Source organism: Oncorhynchus gorbuscha, linkage group LG19 (assembly GCF_021184085.1).
Source record: "Oncorhynchus gorbuscha isolate QuinsamMale2020 ecotype Even-year linkage group LG19, OgorEven_v1.0, whole genome shotgun sequence".
Lineage (NCBI taxonomy): Eukaryota > Metazoa > Chordata > Actinopteri > Salmoniformes > Salmonidae > Oncorhynchus > Oncorhynchus gorbuscha.
In genome coordinates this window covers 34380973-34404597 of record NC_060191.1, presented here as the reverse complement: position 1 = coordinate 34404597, position 23625 = coordinate 34380973, and the positions used below count along the sequence as shown (strand labels likewise).

The following is a 23625-nucleotide window of genomic DNA, read 5'->3' as shown; positions in this document are numbered from 1 at the left end:
AACCGAGAGCGAGAGAGAGAGCGCAACACACACAAACATACGCACAAGCAAACACACGGTCAACGTTCCGGTATCCTGTCCCAGTTCAGCACCAGGGCATGAACTCAACAAATAAAGGAACACCACATCAAAAAGAAACACAGTCTGTCGAGACTCTTTATAAACGGTTGACTTCATAGGCTGTGACAGCAACAGTGTTTTTATACCCATGAGCCATTTGACAGGAATCACTCATTTTACTCAGTGTTCACACCTGGGCCTTAAGTTCCATCATTACATGATTGCAAACCCCCCACCCCCACACAAAAAAAACACAAACACCCTACCCTACCCTCCCACACACACAGACACGTACTCTTAGTGTCCAGCTGAGCGGCGTAGTTGGTGAAGCCTCGGAGGCACACCTGCTCCCCTAGCAGGTCCATGAAGGCAGAGAAGGCGGGCGTGGCCTCTTCGTTGTTATACATCTCCTCTTCGGTGCTCTGCCCTGCCCGACACAGCAGCACTCCCACCTTGTGCTTCTGACTCAACTACACCGGAGAAGAAACAAATATTAGGCCGCATTCACACGCGGCTGCCGCTCCCCCGGCGCAAACAGAGACACGCCTGTCTGGCGTTGATGACTGTAGCTATAGGAGGTGATATCAGAGGTGATAAAAAGACACAGAGATATCACTTAACTCGCGCCTGAGACCATGGCCCGCTGACTCACCCCCTGTTCGTCCAGTTTGAGGAGCTGCTCGGTGACCTTGGGCGTGCTGAGAGCCAGGCGCAGGCAGGACACACTGAGCTCCGGGACCACCTGCTCCAGCACCTCCTTCAGGGGGAGACCCCGCACCGTGCCGTGCCTCCCCGTGGAGGCCACCGCATCCTCCAGGATGGACCCCCGCAACGTCACCAGCTACACACACACACACACACACACACACACACACACACACACACACACACACACACACACACACACACACACACACACACACACACACACACACACACACACACACACACACACACACACACACACACACACACACACACACACGGAGGACATGGGAGTGATAGAGATGTGAAACACACACAAAAAGGTAAGATGAGACGTACTTTATTGTCCATTCAGAGAACTTGCTCACATCTATGTCTCTGGAAGTTGTTTTGAGACATTGAGAAAAAGGACAAATGTCTTCAGTAGATGAATATCTGCAATCTTTAAAAGCTTCTTACTGCCATGCACCTGAGTGAACCCTACAGGGGGGACCGGTACTCGGGGTGTTTCCAGACAGCGGGGCCATAATAATCTCAGGTGCTGAGAGAGCTGTACTTTATTCAATGTATTCAGAGAGACCACGGCACCGTGCTTCATTAAAACTGCAACACACTGCCGAGGAACTGGAGGGGACGAGAGAGTGCTTCACCTTAACGAAGTCAAGGGTTTTGTGTCATGGGGGAAAAGAAACCCCTAAATAGTGCAGGTTAAATTCCACCTATTCAGATGACCTTCTGGCACAACACAGAGCTACTCAAGTCGTTTCTCAGATGCTGAGCCAATAGTTGCCAATAACCTGTCGTCGAACTATTCATATCGTGTTTCCCCCCGGTGACGTTTAACCTCTGACAATTGTCTCCAACCCAATCTCTCCCCCTGGCAGGATGGGGAACCCTTACGTTGGTGTCCAGTAGTGGCTGACTGCACCAACCTGGGGCATCTGTAGGGTATGTGTAACAATGTGTTTGAATGCACGTGGACGAGTGCGATTGAGTGTGCATCGTGTGGTTATAGCATGCTGTGTCAGCGTCGTTCAAACTTCAATGAGTGAGGGGGTTGGGGGTTGTCTGCTGTCTGTCTGTGTGTCTGTGTGTGGGAACCAAGGACAGGCCTGAGTGGAGCGTCTGTGTGAGCTAATCTCTGTAGACACAGGCGGCGGAGCGGCCCATTGTTCCATAGGGACTAAGGCGAGGAGGCCAGGCAGCCATGTAATCCAGCTAAAAACAACAGGGAGGGCAGCAGCTAGCCAGTGGGGCACAGTCACTCACTGGACACTATTGGAAAGTACTATTAAGATGGCTATTTGTGCAGTGGTAAGTCAATCTGAGTATTCAGACCCCTTGACTTTTTCCACATTTTGTTACGTTACAGCCTTATTCTAAAATGGAGCGAATTAGCCCCCCCCCCATCAATCTACACACAATACCTCATAATGACAAAGCAAAAAACGGAAGCGCGGGGGGACATATCACATTTACGTAGATATTCAGACCCTTTACTCAACAAGTACTTTGTTGAAGCACCTTTGGCAGCACCTTTCAAGTTCGGTACAAGTCTGGGCTCTGGCTGGGCCACTCAAGGACATTCAGAGACTTGTCCCAAAGCCACTCCTGCATCGTCTTGGCTGTGTGCTTACGGTCGTTGTCCTATTGGAAGGTGAACCTTCGCCCCAGTCGGAGGTCCTGAGTGCTCTGGAGCAGGTTTTCATCAAGGATCTCTGTACTTTGCTTCGTTCATCTTTCCCTCGATCCGGACTAGTCTCCTAGTCTCTGCCACTGAAAAATCCCCACAGCATGATGCTGCCACCACCATGCTTCACCGTAGGGATGGTGCCAGGTCTCCTTCAGTCATGACGCTTGGCATTCAGGCCAAAGAGATCAATCTTGGTTTCATCAGACCAGAGAATCTTTGTTTCTCATGGTCTGGGAGTCCTTTAGGTGCCTTTTGGCAAGTGGGCTGTCATGTGGCTTTTACTGAGGAGTGGCTTCCGTCTGGCCACTCTACCTTCAAAGGCCTGATTGGTGGAGTGCCGCAGAGATAGTTGTCCTTCTGGAAACAGGATGCAACCGGAGCTCAATTTCGAGTCTCATAGCAAGAGTCTGAATGCTTAAGTAAATAAGGTATGTTTTCGCTTTGTCATTATGGGCTATTGTGTGTAGTTTGAGTATATTAAAAAAAGAATACATCAATTTTAGAGTAAGGCTGTAACGTACATTTTTTGTGGAAAAAGTCAAGGGGTCTGAATACTTCCCGAATGCATTGTACAAGAAACATCCCGAGAGAACTTGAGTGTGCAGGAAAGGTAGTGCCAGGTACATGTGGACTCTTAGAGTGCCCTAAAAATAGTGGCCTGGATTGTTTATGGGCTTTTCCACATGAATATTTCAGTGCCTCCGGTGGTGCCCTAGTTTGTTAATGGGAGATCCCCGCACACTGGGCCACCCGTTTTTCAAAACCCTGTCCAAGGAGAAAGTGTCCACACTTGGTGTTTATAATCTACTAAAGAGGACTTTGGTAATGCTAGATGGCCAATCATAGAGAACGCCCTGTCCCAGGCCTGGAGGGGTGGTGATCCAATCAGAGCACATCTTTGCTTGCCTGGCTACCCAGACTCATTGCTCCGGCCAAACACTACGCCACACGTACGGACGTTAGTTTCTTCTCCGCAATGAGTCTGGATCTGAGGACCTCCCCAACCCTTTACCGAATGCGAACACATTCGGGCCGTCTGATTGGTCCAGAAACCAATGGGTTGGGCCAGAGTTAGACCACACGTGGGTAAAGTGGCGGTTTGAAAATGTATCATTGGCTTTGATACTCTGATCAGGTAGAGACGATCTAAATCGCTGAGGACTTTGTTTTGTACAACGCACCTCTTCACCACAACTGACTTCAACGATGGCCGTCTCAGACTAAATCATGAAGCGATCCACAGCGCAACAGAAAGAAGGAGTTGTCCGGCTGCATCTTTGCTTCGAATGAAGAGGTTTGACCGATCACTAGCTGGGGTATGAGTGGAGAGAGGCCTACCAGTGGACCGGGGCCGGGCTCGGGGCAGCGTTTGGGCTTAGCTGTTCTGAGCAGGGCCTGGTCAGATGGAAATTTCCACTGGCAGAGAATTGAGGGATTGGAGAGTGCGAGGGGAAGGTGTGAAGGGAGAGGGTAGTGTGGGGTGGAGCCAGGATGAGCCGTGGTGACTCGCCGAGGTCCAGTCCAGGCATAAATAACAGCGTCCAAAAAACGCACACTCCCACCCTGTGTCTCAAGCACACTCTGCCTACTCAAACGACACACACATTTGGCAGCGTCAGTATTCAGCCTACTCGGTGTTCCATCTAGCTCTGTGTAGGCAGACAGTGGGAGGCGGGGGTTGGGTGTTAGTACCTCACTGGTTCTGGCGATGACGCGGTACTGGTACTGGTCCTTCAGGTCTTTAGTGTCGTCCAGTTTCTCCCTGCGGATACTCACAGCCACCGGACCCAGCTTGTCGTCCGTGCCAAAGTAGTTCGAGTGCTCTGCAGTGACACACAGGGAGAGAGTGTGTTCACAACATGTCTGGACATGCCTTTGGTACTGTTGATCACCGTGTATTGATCATTGCAATAACAGCAGTGAAAGGAGATGAGAGAGAGAGAGAACAGGCTCAGAGCGGAGGAGGGAAAGAGAAGAGACTGAAGGGTAGAGTGTCAGAACAGTGCTTGCCGTGCTTGTATGTGGTTTCAATCCATTTTCAATTTCACATTGAATTAAAATCAGGTCATCAAGGAAGCTGAGGACATTGATTAGAGCTACAAATGACAAACAAAGACTGTACAGCTGAGCCGGTGGTGTGGTGGCATGGCTTGTTCAGAACAGATTCCACTTTTCCCAGATGTCACATGCTTGAGTAACCTTCAGATAGGTAGTGTAGATAATACAATAATAATAATAATATACTAAATTCAATTATATTTGCTCTTCAATCCACAACAACACAAACCGCTTGCTTTGACGTACTAGCCTTATTGCTCTGCGCGATATAGGCCTCGTAGCCAGACATGTTGGTTTCATAAACAGATCGCTCCACATGATATTTTATTACAACTGTGTGACGAATGAGTAGCCTGTCTGCTTATCTACAGTTTGATGAATATAAGTGGAAATCTCCGATGAGACACATTCCTAAAGTAAAAGACTATAAACATATCCGTATGATCCATTAACGGCGTACTCCTCAAACGGAGAGCGACTTCTCCCATTTGTGAGCGGAGGAGGAGGAAACCCATGGAAGGATCTCGTTCTCAACTAGTTTCGCCCCTGCATAATTGAAGAGGCTCAGCCATGTTTAGCATTCCCGCTTTGTCCTGCAGTACAAACGTCAGCTTTTTGACATGCATGCAGGGTAGTACAGTTACAATACCAGAGTAGTCTCATGTTCCACACAGCGTTCTGTCTCTAATTAGGCTCTTAGCAGACGATTCTGTCCTCGGGGGGGCAGCCATCTATTTTTCCAGGGTCTTAGAGAGGCAATGCTTGGAGCACTCGCGCACACTCTCACACACACACACTCACACTCTCACACACACACACTCACACACACACACACACACACACACACACACACACACACACACACACACACACACACACACACACACACACACACACACACACACACACACACACACACACACACACACACACACACACACACACACACACAGTTCTCTATGATTGGGGGCATTTTAATAGGAAGAGACAACCAGTGTCAGGATTCATGTGCTGAGGCAGAGAGGTCACGGTGTGTGTGAGGGAGTAAACTAATTCTTCCCAGAGCTGTGAACTCAGTTTGCCAACAGACAAGAGGCAGGTACATGTTATCCTCTGGGACCTCTGCAGAAAATGATAGGGAGAGGGAATACTAATAGTTGTACAAGTTAGGCAGGATAGGGAGGCTGGATCGAGTTGTTACCTTTCCCGTGGAAGTAGTCTCGGTAGTAGCGTGCCCCCAGGTCCACGTGCTCGATGCTATAGAGTTTCAGCCTGTCCATTCGGGTGACTTGCTGCTCGATGGGTACCTCCACCACCGACACACTGGCGTTGCTACGCCGAAGGCTGCCCCTCGCCAGGTCACCCGCGCCCCCCTCCCCTCCCCGCTCGGCCGAGGAGCTCAGGAAGCTGACGTTGCGCTCCCCGTGTCCCCCCGTCTCGTTGCGGAAGTGGGGGCAGCTGAGGAGGAGCAGACTGGAGGTGGGGCCACCGGGGGGGGCGTCCAGACGGTCCACGCCCAGGGAGGGGGTGGGCGTGCTGGGGTCGAGACCTAGCGTCAGGTCCTCAACGCTGGAGTAGGTAGCGTCCAACCCACTCAGAGCTGAGGACCGTGACACAGCCAGGGAGACGGAGGCCGCCGATGCCCCGGTGGCAGTGTTCCTCCGCTGGGATACATACGCGCGCTGAGCAGCAGCCTCATGGAGGTCAAACAGGATGCTCTGGGCGTCGTAGTGGACAAAGCTCTTGGGGCACACCCAGGGTTTGTAGGGGGTATCTGTAGAGTTACGGCCTCCCCCGTCCTCCCCCGCCTCCCCTCTGTCCAGCTCCCCTCTGCTGGAGCTGCGGAGCTTCCGGAACAGAGAGGATGTCCCCAGAGACGAGTCTGTCCCCCCACTCTTCTTCCTCACCCTGTTCTCCGACCGTCCCATCGCTCCATCCTCCCCCCGGGGTGTGGGGATGGGGGAGTGGCCCGTGGGGAGGGGTGCCGAGGGAGGGGAGTTGGTGTACAGTAGCTCCCCCAGGTGTACGGGGGCAGTGCTGCGCTGGTCGGGCCTCTCCTGGTGGAATTGGCTGAGCATGTCAAAGAAGCTCTGCTCGGGGATGCCCTGCACGTCGATGGAGGAGGTGCTGCCGTACTCCCGGAACAGATTAGCACCTCCACGACATTCCACCTCGTTCTCATCCTGCTCGCTCAGAGTCACCTCGCTGTTGGAGCGCTGCCGTAACGGGGGGAAGGCACGCAGGCCTACGGGAGACCCTCTTCCACCCCCGTACCCACCACGGAACTCCACGTCCTTTGTGCGTCGCCTCGGTAAACGAGCCACTCCTCCCCGCACCAGCCCGAGCTCGGAGATGGGGAAAGATGCGGAGGAGGTCGTCGTGGAGGGGTCGTCTCCATGGTGATTAGCGCCTTGCCCGTTCTCCAGGAGCGACTCCCTCGATTGCGCATGGCGCGGCGGCCACTCAGCAATACGGGCGCGGACGCCCATCTTGGGAACGGAGACACGGGATTGGGTGGCTGGGTCAGAGGAGGGGGCAGGGTGGCCGTTGAGGGTGAGGTGGAAGGCGGCATGTTGTGTGAGGAGGGACCCAGGCCCTCCCCCTCCACCCCTCTCTAGCAGGTCTGAGGAGGTGCAGGTGACCCCTCTATCTCTGTAGGTGTTCATGGCGCCCCAAGAGAGCTCAGGGCAGGACAGAAGGCAGGGGGGAAGTGGGCTGGCATCCCGTGCCAGGGTGGGGGGTAGGGGAGTGGGAGAGGAGCCCCACACACACTCTGCTGATGCTGTGGCCTCCACCTCCCACACACATCGCTTTCACTGGGAGGGTGAGACCCTGCTTGTCATATGCCCAGTTACACAGTAGGCCGTCTCTCTTCTCTCAGGCTCTGGGCAGATCTGGGGAGGAGACAAAACACACATTGATATGCTGATGACCACAACAAAAAAACTAAAAACATGCATACAGTAATACGCTGTTTCTTAACATGCACACCTAAACACTAACCTACACTAACCCAGATTCCCCCCTCCTACCCAATGAAATGACACCACGAAAACTGACTACAGCAACTCATCTGCAGTAGTGTGTGAGAGTGATTAAGGTAGAGAGGAGGATATGAGAGCGAGAGCAAGAAGATATGAGAGAGAGGAGAGAGAGCGAGAGGATATGAGAGAGGAGAGAGAGCGAGAGGATATGAGAGAGAGGAGAGAGAGGATGATATGAGACAGAGAGAGTAGTGAGGTGAGGGGATTTGACAGAGGATTTCTCCTGTTGAGACTAATCTTCAGAATGCCTGACAAGCAGGGTTATTATTATCATACTAGTGTCATATTTCAGCAACGCAACACACACACACACACTCCTGCATCATAAAGCCATTCTGAAAGTGCTAGGACAAATCCCAGCTAAACCGACTGGATAGTTCCATGGAGGCAGAATATGCACACACACACACACGTTGGGTTACTGCTGCAGTGTCATCTTTCAGCTAATTTAACTTACAATCAGTATGTGTGGTTCCTCATTTTTCTCCTATCTGCTCAGGGCGATGATAAATATGAGAGCATCTATGCTATGTACCTGGTATCAGCCCGTGAGAGGTATGTGTGCGTACACAAGTGCATTACAGCTGGTGGCAGGCAGTGAGAGGTCATATGCATTCGTGTGTGAGAGTAGAGGTATATGAGGTGTGTGCGCAGTGGGTATAAGTTTAAGCACCAGGCCAGATATGAGCATGACTTTGAGGTTGGGTGAAGTCAACCTTTGTCCTATCGTGATTAAGTACCAATAAAACATCATCCCCTATTGGGAAACACTTTGGCCCAAAAATATATAGGGGTCGAGGGACGAGACAAAATATAACAAAATATATTTTGGAGCCAAATCTTCTTCAGTAGCCTATTCCTCTCTGTTGAAGCCGTGGCATGAAAGAGGCGAGTGTCTGTGTGTGCCGACGCACAAGACAGCCTCGCTGGCTGAGCGTCGTGTGATGAGTTGTAAAATCATGAAGGGCACGGCTTCAGAGCACGCAACTCTGCTGTCCCCAGAACTGGATAATTATTCAATGATTTGCATCTTTGCCTAATCTTCCTTTATTATTATGCCTAGGCTCGATTACATGGCCTACGGAAATTATTCAGACCCCTTGACTTTTTCCACATTTTGTTACGTTACAGCCTTCTAAAATGGATGAAATTGTTCTTAATTTGTAATGGGAATTTTAATGTTGGTGCTTTTCTCGTCACTAATTTCGGTCGTCTATTCATGTGCTGTTCTAATAACCAATTTCTGTGTTCACGCAAGTGGCTGAATGTACAAATCCTCACTATCAGTAGCTGAAATTTGTCAGTGCGCCCAGACATTGTTTTGAGAACGAATGAAAGATCTCGGTTTCAAGGTCTCTATTTTCGGGTCTCTCCAGAGATGTTCGAATGGTGTTCAAGTCTGGGCTCTGGCTGGGCTACTCAACAACATTTAGAGATTTTTCCAAAGCCTCTCTTGCGATGTCCTGGCTGTGTGCTTAGGGTCGTAGTCCTGTTGGAAGGTGAACATTCGCCCCAGTCGGAGGTCCTGGGCGCTCTGGAGCAGGTTATCATCAAGATTCTCTCTGTACTTTGCTCCATTCATCTTTCCCTCGATCCTGACTGGTCTCGCAGTCCCTGCTGCTGAAAAACATCCCCACAGCATGATGCTGCCACCACCATCCTTCACCATAGGGATAGTGCCAGGTTCCCTCCAGATGTGATGCTTGGCATTCATGTCCAAGAGTTCAACCTTGGTTTCATCAGACCAGAGCATCTTGTTTCTCATGGTCTGAGAGTCCTTTATGTTCCGTTTGGCAAACTCCAAGTGAGCAGTCATGTGCCTTTTACTGAGGAGTGGCTTCCGTCTTGCGACTCTACAATAAAGGCCTAATTGCTGGAGTGCTGCAGAGATGGTTCTCCTTCTGGAAGGTTTTCCCATCTCCACAGAGGAACTCTGAAGCTCTGTCAGACTGACCATCGGGTCCTTGTTCACCTCCCTGATCAGGGCCCTTCTCCCCCGATTGCTCAGTTTGGCAGGTCGGCCAGCACTAGGAAGAGTCTTGGTGGTTCCCAAACTTCTTCGATTTAAGAATAAGGGAGGCCACTGTTTTCTTGGGGGCCTTCAATGCTGCAGACATTTTATGGTACCATTCACTAGATCTGTTCCTCGACACAATCCTGTCTCAGAGCTCTACAGACAATTCCTCATGGCTTGGTTTTTACTCTGACATGCCGTTAACTCTACAACATCCGCAGAGTACGACCCTGCCTCACACAGGAAGCAGCGCAGGTCCTAATTCAGGCACTTGTCATCTCCCGTCTGGATTACTGCAACTCGCTGTTGGCTGGGCTCCCTGCCTGTGCCATTAAACCCCTACAACTCATCCAGAACGCCGCAGCCCGTCTGGTGTTCAACCTTCTCAAGTTCTCTCACGTCACCCCGCTCCTCCGCTCTCTCCACTGGCTTCCAGTTGAAGCTCGCATCCGCTACAAGACCATGGTGCTTGCCTACGGAGCTGTGAGGGGAACGGCACCTCAGTACCTCCAGGCTCTGATCAGGCCCTACACCCAAACAAGGGCACTGCGTTCATCCACCTCTGGCCTGCTCGCCTCCCTACCACTGAGGAAGTACAGCTCCCGCTCAGCCCAGTCAAAACTGTTCGCTGCTCTGGCCCCCCAATGGTGGAACAAACTCCCTCACGACGCCAGGACAGCGGAGTCAATCACCACCTTCCGGAGACACCTGAAACCCCACCTCTTTAAGGAATACCTAGGATAGGATAAGTAATCCTTCTCACCCCCCCTTTAAGATTTAGATGCACTATTGTAAAGTGACTGTTCTACTGGATGTCATAAGGTGAATGCACCAATTTGTAAGTCGCTCTGGATAAGAGCGTCTGCTAAACGACTTAAATGTAAATGTATGTAAATGTTAACTGTGGGACCTTATATAGACAGGTGTGTGCCTTTCAAAATAATGTCCAATCAAGTTGCAGAAACATCTCAAGAATGATCAATGGAAACAGGATGCACCTGAGCTCAATTTTGAGACTCATAGCAAAAGGGTCTGAATACTTGTTTTTGATTTATTTAACAAGGCAAGTCAATTAAGAACAAATTCTTATTTTCAATGACGGCCTGGGAACAGTGTTCAGGAGCGTAACGACAGATTTTTACCTTGTCAGCTCGGGGATTCGATCTTGCAACCTTTCGGTTACTAGTCCAACCCTCTAATCACTAGGCTACCCTGCCGCCCTTATGTAAATAAGGTATCCGTTTTTTTAAATTTGCAAACATTTCTAAACCTGTTTTTGCTTTGTCATTATGGGGTTTTGTGTGTAGATGGATTACAAAAATACAACTGTCATCAATTTTAGAATAAGACTGTAACGTAACAAAACGTGGGAAATGTGAAGGGCTCTGAACACTTTCCAAATGCACTTTAAATAGCTAATAATAAACTATGGAAATAGGATTGGCATACTCTACACAGTTTCTTTCATAAGCTGTACGTTTTCATTTGAGTTCTCGTTCAAACTTTCAAACAAAATGTTGGCTCAATTTCACTTCTTGTTGGCTGTAATATTTGTCATTAAAAATAAATCTGTGATCAAATCTGATTTTCACAATTGTTACCATTTGAAAGCTGCACCTTTAGGACAAACACTATTAGAATGGCCTCTGTTTGGGAAATACTCATAACTGTAACTCGCCTTAATGCTTTCGATAAGCTATTTTAATTAGTCGGATTTTGTTTGCAACGGCGAGGAGGAGGGATGCATGCATAACTTCATTTAGATGAAGCCACGCTCAACTGTAAGGTTTGTTCGAACTACTCATTCGATTCTTCTATCTTGCTATTGTTTGTTCCACCCGTCTCATTATTACTTTAGGCCTATCATGTTTTTTTTTATCATGAGTTAAGTTATTGTCACCTGACGTGAAATGCATTCGTTGCTCTTTTCCAACAATGCAGTAATCAATATCAGTAGAACAAGTATAAAACAATGATTTTAAAAAAAGAAGTAAAATAGAACATAAACCCACAAGAAATAGAAATAAGAAAAACAACAAGAAAACAAGTAAACTATAGACAGAGTCAGTGCCAATACCCATATTCCCAATGTGCAGGGATACTGGAGTGGTAGGGATAGATATGTATAGGGGTAAGGTGACTAGGCATCAGGATACATGATACAGTATATGCTGCTGCTCAGTTTGATGACTATGTGTGTGTTGCTCGACATACCAGTAATACCACGGTACCAAAACGTCATGATACTTATGATACCAACATTTTCGAATACCGTTGTACCGTTTCATATGATACTACCAACTTTTTATGCCCTACCGATCTAAAGAACCCACTGGTGCCTTATAAATCGAGTTGAATTGAAGCAACGGCCACTCGTCTCTTGTATGGGCAGGTCCAATGATATCCACTTTGATGTGTATATCACGTGTGGCAGCAGTAATCATCCTGCTGCATCCCTTATCAGCCCTCACTCACCTGCTTCTCTTCGCCAGCACTTCACGTCCATTCCACCTTCGGTTTAACAAAAAATAATATATATATATATATATAATGTAGCCGTGATGGCGAGTGCGGGTGCAGGCCCCGATGAGTCTTCCGTTGTTCGATTTCTACATGTGTTGCATTGGAGCAGTGTGCAAAGCCAGAAATGTTGATACGTTGTATCATTTCGTCACCTGTTATAACCAAGAGCACAGGCCCGTCTGAGTCGACTTTGCAAGCTCACCATCATGCAGCCTCTGAGTGTCAGAGGGGAAAATGGAAAGAATCGTGACAGGCATGTTGGAGCTTTTACAGCAAAGAAAAGAGCTCGTCTCCAACCTAAACGGTTTTTTGAAAATATGGCCCATATTACCGGAGATGCCTTTTTTTTTGTCCTATCGAGATTCGCATGCGTTTTATATAATTTCACAAACCATGTTGTGGGCCGTAGAAAAATATATTTAAAAAAAAAAATCCAGAGTCGCTAATTATTGGCTTGATAACAAAAATAACCCGTTCAGTTATGCTACCTAGCAAGCTAACGATCTGGTACTTGACAGTAGGCTTCGGCACATTTCGGTCTGCTATTCATGAGATGTGCTTCAAAAAGGTAGGATTCATATTAGGCCTAATCTAATCCTAAACTAGATAAAAATATATGTATTTCTGGTGGTCCTTAAATTCTGTTTGGTGCCTAACGTTTTAAAAGTTGGGAGCAGTGTGTGTGTGTGTGTGTGTGTGTGTGTGTGTGTGTGTGTGTGTGTGTGTGTGTGTGTGTGTGTGTGTGTGTGTGTGTGTGTGTGTGTGTGTGTGTGTGTGTGTGTGTGTGTGTGTGTGTGTGTGTGTGTGTGTGTGTGAGAGAGAGAGAAAGCTGTATGTGTGTGTACTGAAGAGTAAAGGCTTCATGCAGTGTTTTCCCCAGACTGACACAATGACATGCAGATCATTATGCATGTATATCACAGGCGGTTGGTGGCATCTTCATTTGGGAGGACGGGCTCGTGATAATGGCTGTTGCCGATGAGTGGAATGGTATCAAACACATGGCTTCTGTGCGTTTTGATGCCATTCGTGCCGTTCCAGCCATTATTACGAGCCCTTCAGCAGCCTCCACTGATGCATATTCCTTCCTCCCATTCCTCCAGCCAAATCACAGTTAGGCCTTTGCAAATATGAGCAAATGAGCCATTCTATGCAGAATACTATTATACACTGAACAGTGTGAAGCTAAATACAATGTGTTGCATTGAGTAGAAGTTTCAGAGACATTTTTTAAACGTTCTCCAAAAACCTAACGTGAACAAGGGTTGGAGGGGGTGGCACAGATTTTTTTTCCCCACCGTGGTATTTCGATACTACTTGGCATCGTGATACTTGGCCTGGTATCATATCGTTTGTTGGCATCGTGAAAAGCATAGTGTGTGTAGAGTCAGTATGAATGCACGTGTGTGTGTGTGTGTGTGTGTGTGTGTGTGTGTGTGTGTGTGTGTGTGTGTGTGTGTGTGTGTGTGTGTGTGTGTGTGTGTGTGTGTGTGTGTGTGTGTGTGTGTGTGTGTGTGTGTGTGTGTGCCTGCACTCTTAGAAAAAAAGGTGCTATCTAGAACCTGAAAGGGTTCTTCGGCTGTCCCCCCTAGCAGAACCTTTTGAAGAACTCTTTTTTTTTTGTTCCGGGTAGAACCCTTTCCACAGAGGGTTCCACGTGGAACCCAAAATGGTTCTACCTGGAACCAGAAAGGGTTATTCTACAGGACCGCCCAATAAATGGCCAATAGCCATTTTGTTAGCTATTTAGCAGTCTTATGGCTTAGGGAAAGAAGCTGTTCAGGAGCCCGTTTGTGTCAGACTTGATGCTCCGGTACCGCTTGCCGTGCGGAAGCAGAGAGAACAGTCTATGGCTGGAGTCTAACCATTTTCCGGGCCTTCCTTTCACACCGTCTGATATAGAGGGCCTGGATGGCAGGGGAGCTCGGCCCTAGTGATGTACCCGGCTGTTTGCAACATCCCCTGTAGCGCCGTGCGATCGAGGATGGTGCAGTTGCCATGCAGTGGTTATTCAATAACTTCAAAACGTTCTGACAACTCCGTTAGATAAATTCATAGTTTGATCACGCAGTAGTGTGGCCGGGAAAAAAACAGGTCATATTCACATCAAATGGAGAGAAAATACAAAATTAGGCTTTTACAATAATTAAGACACTGTAGTGTCCACACACAACAACAAAAAATAAGCGTCCGCTATATTGCCCAGATCATCCAATTTTTGTGGGGAAAAAAACGAAAATTTTCTGACTGGACATTTTGCGCTGCTTTGATGAAAATATCGGCCTACATTATTCTCTTGCATTCTAGAAATTGTTTATAGCATATTTCTTGAAATAGGTTGTGCAGGCTATAACAACGGAATGTTGAAATGGGCTATAGTCAAGTTGAAATGGGCTATAGTCAAGTTGAAATGGGCTATACATAGCCTGTCACATCACACTGTCGCCACCATCGACGATGGCTGACAATCATCTTCGATACCAGACACTATGGTAATATCGCCCGACCCTACTCCACCCACCCTGCTGTACATTCTCACCCTCCCTTGCCATGGCGTTTTCAGAAAGAAACAAACGAGGATGCACGCAACTAAGCTACTTCATACTCAGCTAAGGAGGGGAAGAGTGAATGGAATACCGAGAAGGGGGGAGAGAATGTAAAAGCGACAGAACAGCAGAACGCTAGGGGGGGAGGTCTGAAAGGGGGAGAAAGTGACGGAGTCGAGAGACTGCGAGGAGGAAGAGAGCAGAAACGTGTTCACTGAACCAAAATGACTCGCCTTAATATGGCAGTCACAAAGAATCAGGCTTCACCACCGCCCAGCGCTATAAAAAGCCTCCTTAGACTCCTAATCTACCTCTGCTTTATTCAGGGTCTTCTCTGCTCAAAACTCTCTAATGTTTCTCTCTCTCTCTTTTTCTGTGTCCCTTATACCTCGGCTCATCTATCGCCATTTTATTCAGTCTCCTCTCCGCTCACACTCCCTCCTCTCCTTCGTCGCTCCATCCCTATCGGTTTCCTTTTGCTTCATCCCTGTGTTTCTGCATCTCTCCATTCGGGCTTTATGATCCGCCAATCCTTGTTCTCATTCCATCCCAACATCTGTCTCCAGTAAGCTTATGATCCAGGCAATTTCTCAGTCTGACATTGTTTAACGGATGTTAGCTACTGGTACGAGGGGAATAATGTTTTGTGAGGATCGTAATCATTCCCACACAAGCTTCTATTCATCATTCTACTCAGGCCGAATTTGAATTATATTGAGTGTTACATCTCACAAGGCAGAGAGTGAATGAAACTTGTGTACGTTCTGCACAATCCTCTTGTGATTCACTTTTGGCATATGACAGCATTACACACATACCATGAACAAAACTCATTTGCAGTGAACAAAACCCCCCCCCCGGTCAGTTGAGCACCAGTTAACCACACAAATGCATTGTGTCTTTTGGAGAAGGACAGGATATTCAAAAAGGCCCCTTTCCGAAGGGTCCTGCTCTGATCCTGCTGCTCCGGAACAAAAACCTTCCCTCATCCGGCACGTTGGCTTTGATACGCTATCAGTCCCAATCCCAGATAGGTCCCGGGCTGCAACAGCCGGAGAAAGGGCCCTTTTATTCAGCTGAACGCAGGTCAGGAGAGAGTGGAAGTTCTGTCATGTCTCTGGGTGTCCCACAACGCCGTGCCAAAGGCCCGACAGACGCACAAGCTGGGAGGGCGGACAGACACAGACTAAAACACAGCCACACAACGAAACAGGACGCGTTTGGCACACACATCTTGTTACGCAGTGCACTGATACGTTTCTAATTCAACTCAAATGTGAAATGTTACGTTGTTTGACGCCGTCGCTAGCCTCCACGGTTCACGGAGCCTTTGCCAAACTGAGAGAGATGGGCTCGCCACGGGCCAAAATAAGAGCTGTAAGGAAACTCCTCCAGACAGACCCATCGCAACCCAAGGCACAGAGGATGGCCCACATAGGTGAAAGGGATGAGCTTTATCCCCAAACAACAAAAATAACTAAATAGAGTTATAAGTAGGGGGGCAGAAAATGGAAAGTGCCATAGGAAACAGGAGCCACAGGAACATGAAGGGCTTTGAGCCACCCCCAGGCAGACACAGCTCTGGCCCAAACTACAGAAGACGTAACGCAGGAATGTAATGCCTTTTAATTACTCCCATAGCAATTAGTGAGGTCTCTGAAGATGCGCTCCTCCTCCCCCACGCCGCCTCCTGCTCGGAGTGCCTGTGCACCCTTGGCCCACACAACGCAAAACACATACTGGAGCTGGTAATTACACTAGTCGCTCACCATAATCACAGAGAGAGCAACGAGAGAGCTACAGCTTACCAGCGGAATTATTGTACACATGCTCCAGACGGAGAGAGACGGTTACTGTATTGTGACAAAGCCAAGTGACCAAGGTCAAGGAAAAAGTCACTTGTGGAACAGACGGCCACGCAGGATAATAATGCATTTGAGATAAAGAGTTAGCCCATGCATAGAATGGCGACAGAACTAGGCAATAAGGACCCGGAGGGGGGGGGGGGTTGTTACGCACAACGCTACACTGAGTGCCTGGACACAGTCCTGAGCCGTGATACATTGGCCATATTCCACAAACCCCCGATGTGCCTCACTGCTATTACCAAACTGGTTACCAACGCAATTTGAGCAGTGCAAATAAACGTGTTGTCATACCCGGCTGATATACCACGGCTGTCAGCCAATCAGCATTCAGATTATGTAGACAGGGGGACCTGATCCGAGATCAGTATTCCTACTCTGAGATGCTTTCCTAATACCAGCGCTGGTATAGATCGACTACAACAGAGACTGGGCTGTGTGGTCTTCATACACAACCCCCAGGGCCGGGGTGGAATATACATGAAGACGAGAATCAAGTGCTGAAACATATGTAGCCAAACAGTACTTTGCAAACTGATCGAGAGTGACGGGAGGAAATGACACGAGACCCTTGATGTCTGTTCAGTTTGCCAGAATGTTAGCGTCTGTAATCCTTATTAGGAGACAGAATTGTTGTAACGAGTGAAAACTGTGACCTGATAATGAATGAATAGATGATTAGTGAGTGGTGGAGATGACTAGGACCCTTACTGTCGCTACAGTGGGTTGTGAATGTGTAGCGATGCAGAAAGTTCAGCTCTGTTATCCTCTGGTCGTTGAAGGGTTCCTGTGGTGAGTCTGTCTCAAGCTAGTCCAGGATGACCAGTCTCTCCGGCTCCCTGATCTCAACCAACTGGCTTCCCCTTGCAACCTGACCACAGCTCTGACCCTAACCAAACCCCGGTGCCACATGAACACGATAAAAGGACTATCTTGTGGTTTTTCCCGGGACTGTTGTGTGATAAGACTTGACCAACTTAGCCTGACTCTGGTCCCGGAGGGCTGCAGTGTTTGAGATAAAGTGACGGCTTGGAAAAGCTGGCACACACACTGCAGCCCTCGTTTTTCACCCCTGTCGTAGTGTGTCCTCCAGGTCTGCTGGGCTTCCCTACTGAACCTGGCAGTGACAGGTCTTGTCAGGATCAGGGTCTCTTGTGCTGCCTCTCCTGGCACGGCCGTGATGGTCTCCATTGATTTCCTGTGACATTGTTTTGCACTCTGTCCCTGATAACCTCTACTGTCACTGCTATGGTCTACTCCGTCATACAGGCAGAACGCTAGCCTGGGGGAGAAGCATTGGCAGGGAGTGATACACACACGCAGAGACAAGTGCGCATTTGCATTGTGCGCACACACACATACATAGGAGTAGGGTGCATGGGGGCGGGGAATGAGGGGCGACCTACAATCTTCCCCTCCTCCACTTGGTTGCCTGTGATCTGAAGTAGGGTGAAGGGCAGTGGAAGTTTGAGGAGTTGTTGCGGGGGGGGGGGGGGGGGGATACGTTAAAGGTTGCCTTGTTGTCTCTGCCATGACATAGGCTTACACAAATCTTTACATTGATAACATTAGGAGGTAGTAAGATTTACACATCAGCACAAGGCCATGCAACATCTGAACCCCCCTCCCTCTGACTGGATGAGATGAGCCCTCATCTACACACCATTGGTTCAGGTTTAAAAAGAGACTAACTGTTACAGCTCATTTCTAAAGCGTGTCCCGAGGCCGTCATGCTGAGCAGCGGTACTTTTAACCCCAATCAGCTAGACAAATAAAGCATTCATCATAATTTCACCGAGACCTTTGCATCGACTTCAATTTACTACCACTTTAATCTACTGCTGTGGTGCAATCTAGCACTGGGCCTTTCCCCTGGGGTAGACAGCCACTTTAGAGAACAGGGGGAATTCTCAGACTCAGAAAGAGGGAACGCTAATAGCAGTCAACTGCATTACTTCCTCTAAAAGTCTGTGGTGTAGCTTAGTAGAACTACAGTGGATTCAGACACAGTACTCGACTTTCGGACTGAATAGGAACATGACTCGCCTCGGTCGTTAGTGATGATATTATTTTGAAATATACAACATATTGTTTTTTTCCATGACTGCTCAAAACTCGTTTTCTCATGGCTCTCGCTTGTCCCTCTGCAGCAGACATACGGTGGGCAATATGTTTGGACCGTGGAATCTCAATTAAAAATCAGTGTCGAATTGCAATACATATAGAATCACAATACATGTCGTATCGACACCTAAGTATCGTGATATCATACCAGGAGGTCCCTAGCAATTCACAGCCCTATTGAACGAAGTGCAATTAAGTGAATATTACCAGTGCAGTAAAACCAGGACTATATGGTTAAGTGTAGATCTATTTCATACTTTTTTACAAAAAATACCCATTTATTTTTTACCTGACATTGTAGAAACAGCTGGTTACACTCTAAAATGTTCAACGTTATCAAGACACAATTTGCTTTTACCTGGTTTGTTCTAAGGTAGCGCTAATATGCTAGTGTAGCGCTAATATGCTAGTGTAAGCCTAAGAGCTCCTGTCCTAGCTATGGTTCAGCTAAACGTCAGCCTTCGGCTAACAGACAGCACGTTGATGTGAGGAGGATGCAGAAATGATTTTGTTTGGCTAGCTAACTAGTTCGCTAGATAACGTTGCCTAGCTGTGTAGCCTATACTATATTATAATATGAATGACGCTGTATGATAACGTGAATGTACAGTGCTGGGCGACTTTAACCTCCCCACGCCTACCTTTGACTCATTCCTCTCTGCATCCTTCTTTCCACTCCTCTCCTCTTTTGACCTCACCCTCTCACCTTCACCCCCTACTCACAAGGCAGGCAATACGCTCGACCTCATCTTTACTAGATGCTGTTCTTCCACTAACCTCATTGCAACTCCCCTCCAAGTCTCCGACCACTACCTTGTATCCTTTTCCCTCTCGCTCTCATCCAACACCCCCCACACTGCCCCTACTCGGATGGTATCGCGCCGTCCCAACCTTCGCTCTCTCTCCCCCGCTACTCTCTCCTCTTCCATCCTATCATCTCTTCCCTCTGCTCAAACCTTCTCCAACCTATCTCCTGATTCTGCCTCCTCAACCCTCCTCTCCTCCCTTTCTGCATCCTTTGACTCTCTATGTCCCCTATCCTCCAGGCCGGCTTGGTCCTCCCCTCCCGCCCCGTGGCTCGACGACTCATTGCGAGCTCACAGAACAGGGCTCCGGGCAGCCGAGCGGAAATGGAGGAAAACTCGCCTCCCTGCGGACCTGGCATCCTTTCACTCCCTCCTCTCTACATTTTCCTCCTCTGTCTCTGCTGCTAAAGCCATTTTCCACCACTCTAAATTCCAAGCATCTGCCTCTAACCGTAGGAAGCTCTTTGCCACCTTCTCCTCCCTCCTGAATCCCCCCCCCCTCCTCCCTCTCTGCAGATGACTTCATCAACCATTTTGAAAAGAAGGTCGACGACATCCGATCTTCGTTTGCTAAGTCAAACGGCACCGCTGGTTCTGCTCACACTGCCCTACCCTGTGCTCTGACCTCTTTCTCCCCTCTCTCTCCAGATGAAATCTCGCGTCTTCTGATGGCCGGCCGCCCAACAACCTGCCCGCTTGACCCTATCCCCTCCTCTCTTCTCCAGACCATTTCCGGAGACCTTCTCCCTTACCTCACCTCGCTCATCAACTCATCCCTGACCGCTGGCTACGTCCCTTCCGTCTTCAAGAGAGCGAGAGTTGCACCCCTTCTGAAAAAACCTACACTCGATCCCTCCGATGTCAACAACTACAGACCAGTATCCCTCCTTTCTTTTCTCTCCAAAACTCTTGAACGTGCCGTCCTTGGCCAGCTCTCCCGCTATCTCTCTCTGAATGACCTTCTTGATCCAAATCAGTCAGGTTTCAAGACTAGTCATTCAACTGAGACTGCTCTTCTCTGTATCATGGAGGCGCTCCACACTGCTAAAGCTAACTCTCTCTCCTCTGCTCTCATCCTTCTAGACCTATCGGCTGCCTTCGATACTGTGAACCATCAGATCCTCCTCTCCACCCTCTCCGAGTTGGGCATCTCCGGCGCGGCCCACGCTTGGATTGCGTCCTGCCTGACAGGTCGCTCCTACCAGGTGGCGTGGCGAGAATCTGTCTCCTCACCACGCGCTCTCACCACTGGTGTCCCCCAGGGCTCTGTTCTAGGCCCTCTCCTATTCTCACTATACACCAAGTCAACTTGGCTCTGTCATAACCTCACATGGTCTCTCCTATCATTGCTATGCAGACGACACACAATTAATCTTCTCCTTTCCCCCTTCTGATGACCAGGTGGCGAATCGCATCTCTGCATGTCTGGCAGACATATCAGTGTGGATGACGGATCACCACCTCAAGCTGAACCTCGGCAAGACGGAGCTGCTCTTCCTCCCGGGGAAGGACTGCCCGTTCCATGATCTCGCTATCACGGTTGACAACTCCATTGTGTCCTCCTCCCAGAGCGCTAAGAACCTTGGCGTGATCCTGGACAACACCCTGTCGTTCTCAACTAACATCAATGCGGTGGCCCGTTCCTGTAGGTTCATGCTCTACAACATCCGCAGAGTACGACCCTGCCTCACACAGGAAGCGGCGCAGGTCCTAATCCAGGCACTTGTCATCTCCCGTCTGGATTACTGCAACTCGCTGTTGGCTGGGCTCCCTGCCTGTGCCATTAAACCCCTACAACTCATCCAGAACGCCGCAGCCCGTCTGGTGTTCAACCTTCCCAAGTTCTCTCACGTCACCCCGCTCCTCCGCTCTCTCCACTGGCTTCCAGTTGAAGCTCGCATCCGCGACAAGACCATGGTGCTTGCCTACGGAGCTGTGAGGGGAACGGCACCTCAGTACCTCCAGGCTCTGATCAGGCCCTACACCCAAACAAGGGCACTGTGTTCATCCACCTCTGGCCTGCTCGCCTCCCTACCACTGAGGAAGTACAGTTCCCGCTCAGCCCAGTCAAAACTGTTCGCTGCTCTGGCACCCCAATGGTGGAACAAACTCCCTCACGATGCCAGGACAGCGGAGTCAATCATCACCTTCCGGAGACACCTGAAACCCCACCTCTTTAAGGAATACCTAGGATAGGATAAGTAATCCTTCTCACCCCCCCCCTTTAAGATTTAGATGCACTATTGTAAAGTGACTGTTCTACTGGATGTCATAAGGTGAATGCACCAATTTGTAAGTCGCTCTGGATAAGAGCGTCTGCTAAATGACTTAAATGTAAATGTTTTGTTAGTACGGGAGGGGTAGACGTTCATTATATGCTGACGTTACTTGATCATGAAGAATGTTGTTTGTTAGATAACTAGCTAACAGGAGTTAGCTGTGTATTTTCAGCTAATTGAATATGTACGGATGAGAAAATAAACCACGCTTGTCAATTGTTGCATTATTCAAGAGTGTAATCTGGTTTGGTTGTAATTATTCAATAGTGTAATATATTTCAGAAGAAAAGTTTCTAAGATTTGTTAAATAAATTGTGCTTACTGGCTAGTGGCTACTGTCATATTTAGGGCCAATTTTATCTGCGGACCAAGAACGACGCTTTGCCAGCCACAACGAAAGGCAAAGCAAGGATGTGATGCGAACTGAAAAGTATCTATTTTCGCCACGCCGCATCTCTCGCAGCGGGAATAGGGCCTAAGACTCAGCCACAGACGTCAAAACACACCCCTTAACCTCCCCCTGACTGTTAACATTGACAACACACAGGACGGCTGTCACATAACAGAGGATCAGGTGATGCCCCAAGGTTAAGGCTGGTCCGCACAGAAGACTTCCAGTATCCCTAATGGGTTCGTGTGCGAGCATACACACTTGCGACCACATTCAATCTCACGATAAGAGTAAAACCACGTTAAAAACGTTGTCAGCATTCAGGCTACAACAAACGGATGCATAGACAGAAACGGGACCGAACAAATCAAAAACAGTCCCGTGTCGACTATGCAAATAAAACCCCAAACTCTACTGGTGGAAGGTGGGGAGTTTCACTGAGTATTGAACCAGGTCTTTCAAGCTGTCATCTGAAGGCAATATAAATCTGTAGATGGGGACACAAATCCTGCAACACACTTTCTGTGACTTCCTTCCCTTTTACAGCCGACCACGTATTGCCCTGCTGCTGTAAAATAACAGTGTTACTAACACATACGTGCACACACACATTTGTTGTTACTTATTTAGCCTACCTCCTCCTGGCGTCAGCTGTGCAGGTGAATCGGGCGTGGTCCGCGTGTGTGTTGACTCACAGGGCATCAAGGGATCAGTGAGGCGGGGACAGGGGAAGTGGGTCACAGCTCTGCTGCCTGGAACACAAGAGGAACACAAGGTAAGAAGTTAGAACCACTGTTCTCTGCTATTAGGGAAACGAAGAGACAACTACCAGCGGTTTAAAACTTTAACGGGTGACATTTTGAGTGAAATGCCCGAATAAAGCCTCCAGGTAGCCAGAGGAAAACTTACACTAACACAATTGGGAAGATCTAGGACAAAAGAGAAACACACCGCAAAACATTAATTTTGCTCTGTGTGAGGAGTTGAGTGGGTACAGTGTGTGTGTGTGTGGGTGAGTGAGAGAAAGAGAGCGAGAAGTGTGTGTGTGTGTGTGTGTGTGAGTGAGTGAGTGAGTGGAGTGTGTGTGTGTCTGCTGTCAGTTCCAGGCTCATCAGTCCAGCAGTGAGTCTATTGTGTGATGAGGAGACGTGGATGCCAGGGGCTCTGTGTGTCTTACACACACACACACACACACACACACACACACACACACACACACACACACACACACACACACACACACACACACACACACACACACACACACACACACACACACACACACACACACACACACCCAATCACTCAGTGGCACACACCATAGTCTCCTAAATACACAAACCCACCAGTTATCTCTACAACATTCATATGTTAGCACCCAAAATCGAGCAAACAATTAATATAAAAACAGCTCAGACATAAAGCCTCTGTGCATTTACCTCTTTTCATGTGGCTACGACACTATACATGTCAGACGTTATACTGAAGTAAAACAAAACTTTTATTGAACAGATAAA

The 23625-nt window shown here is 48.6% G+C and overlaps 1 protein-coding gene across 1 annotated transcript in view; it reads right to left on the bottom strand.

Annotated features, from left to right (window-relative positions):
* The window catches only part of LOC124004880 (signal-induced proliferation-associated 1-like protein 3), a 109849-nt gene that overhangs the window by 32775 nt on the left and 53449 nt on the right, over positions 1-23625 (bottom strand). The window contains exons 2-6 of the mRNA XM_046313704.1: positions 22744-22860; positions 5718-7410; positions 4151-4281; positions 713-901; positions 356-530 (exon numbers count right to left, since the gene is read on the bottom strand). Of these exons, the coding sequence (XP_046169660.1) occupies positions 356-530; positions 713-901; positions 4151-4281; positions 5718-7182 (1960 nt within the window). The 5' untranslated portion in view covers positions 7183-7410; positions 22744-22860. The remainder of the gene's footprint in view (positions 1-355; positions 531-712; positions 902-4150; positions 4282-5717; positions 7411-22743; positions 22861-23625) is intronic.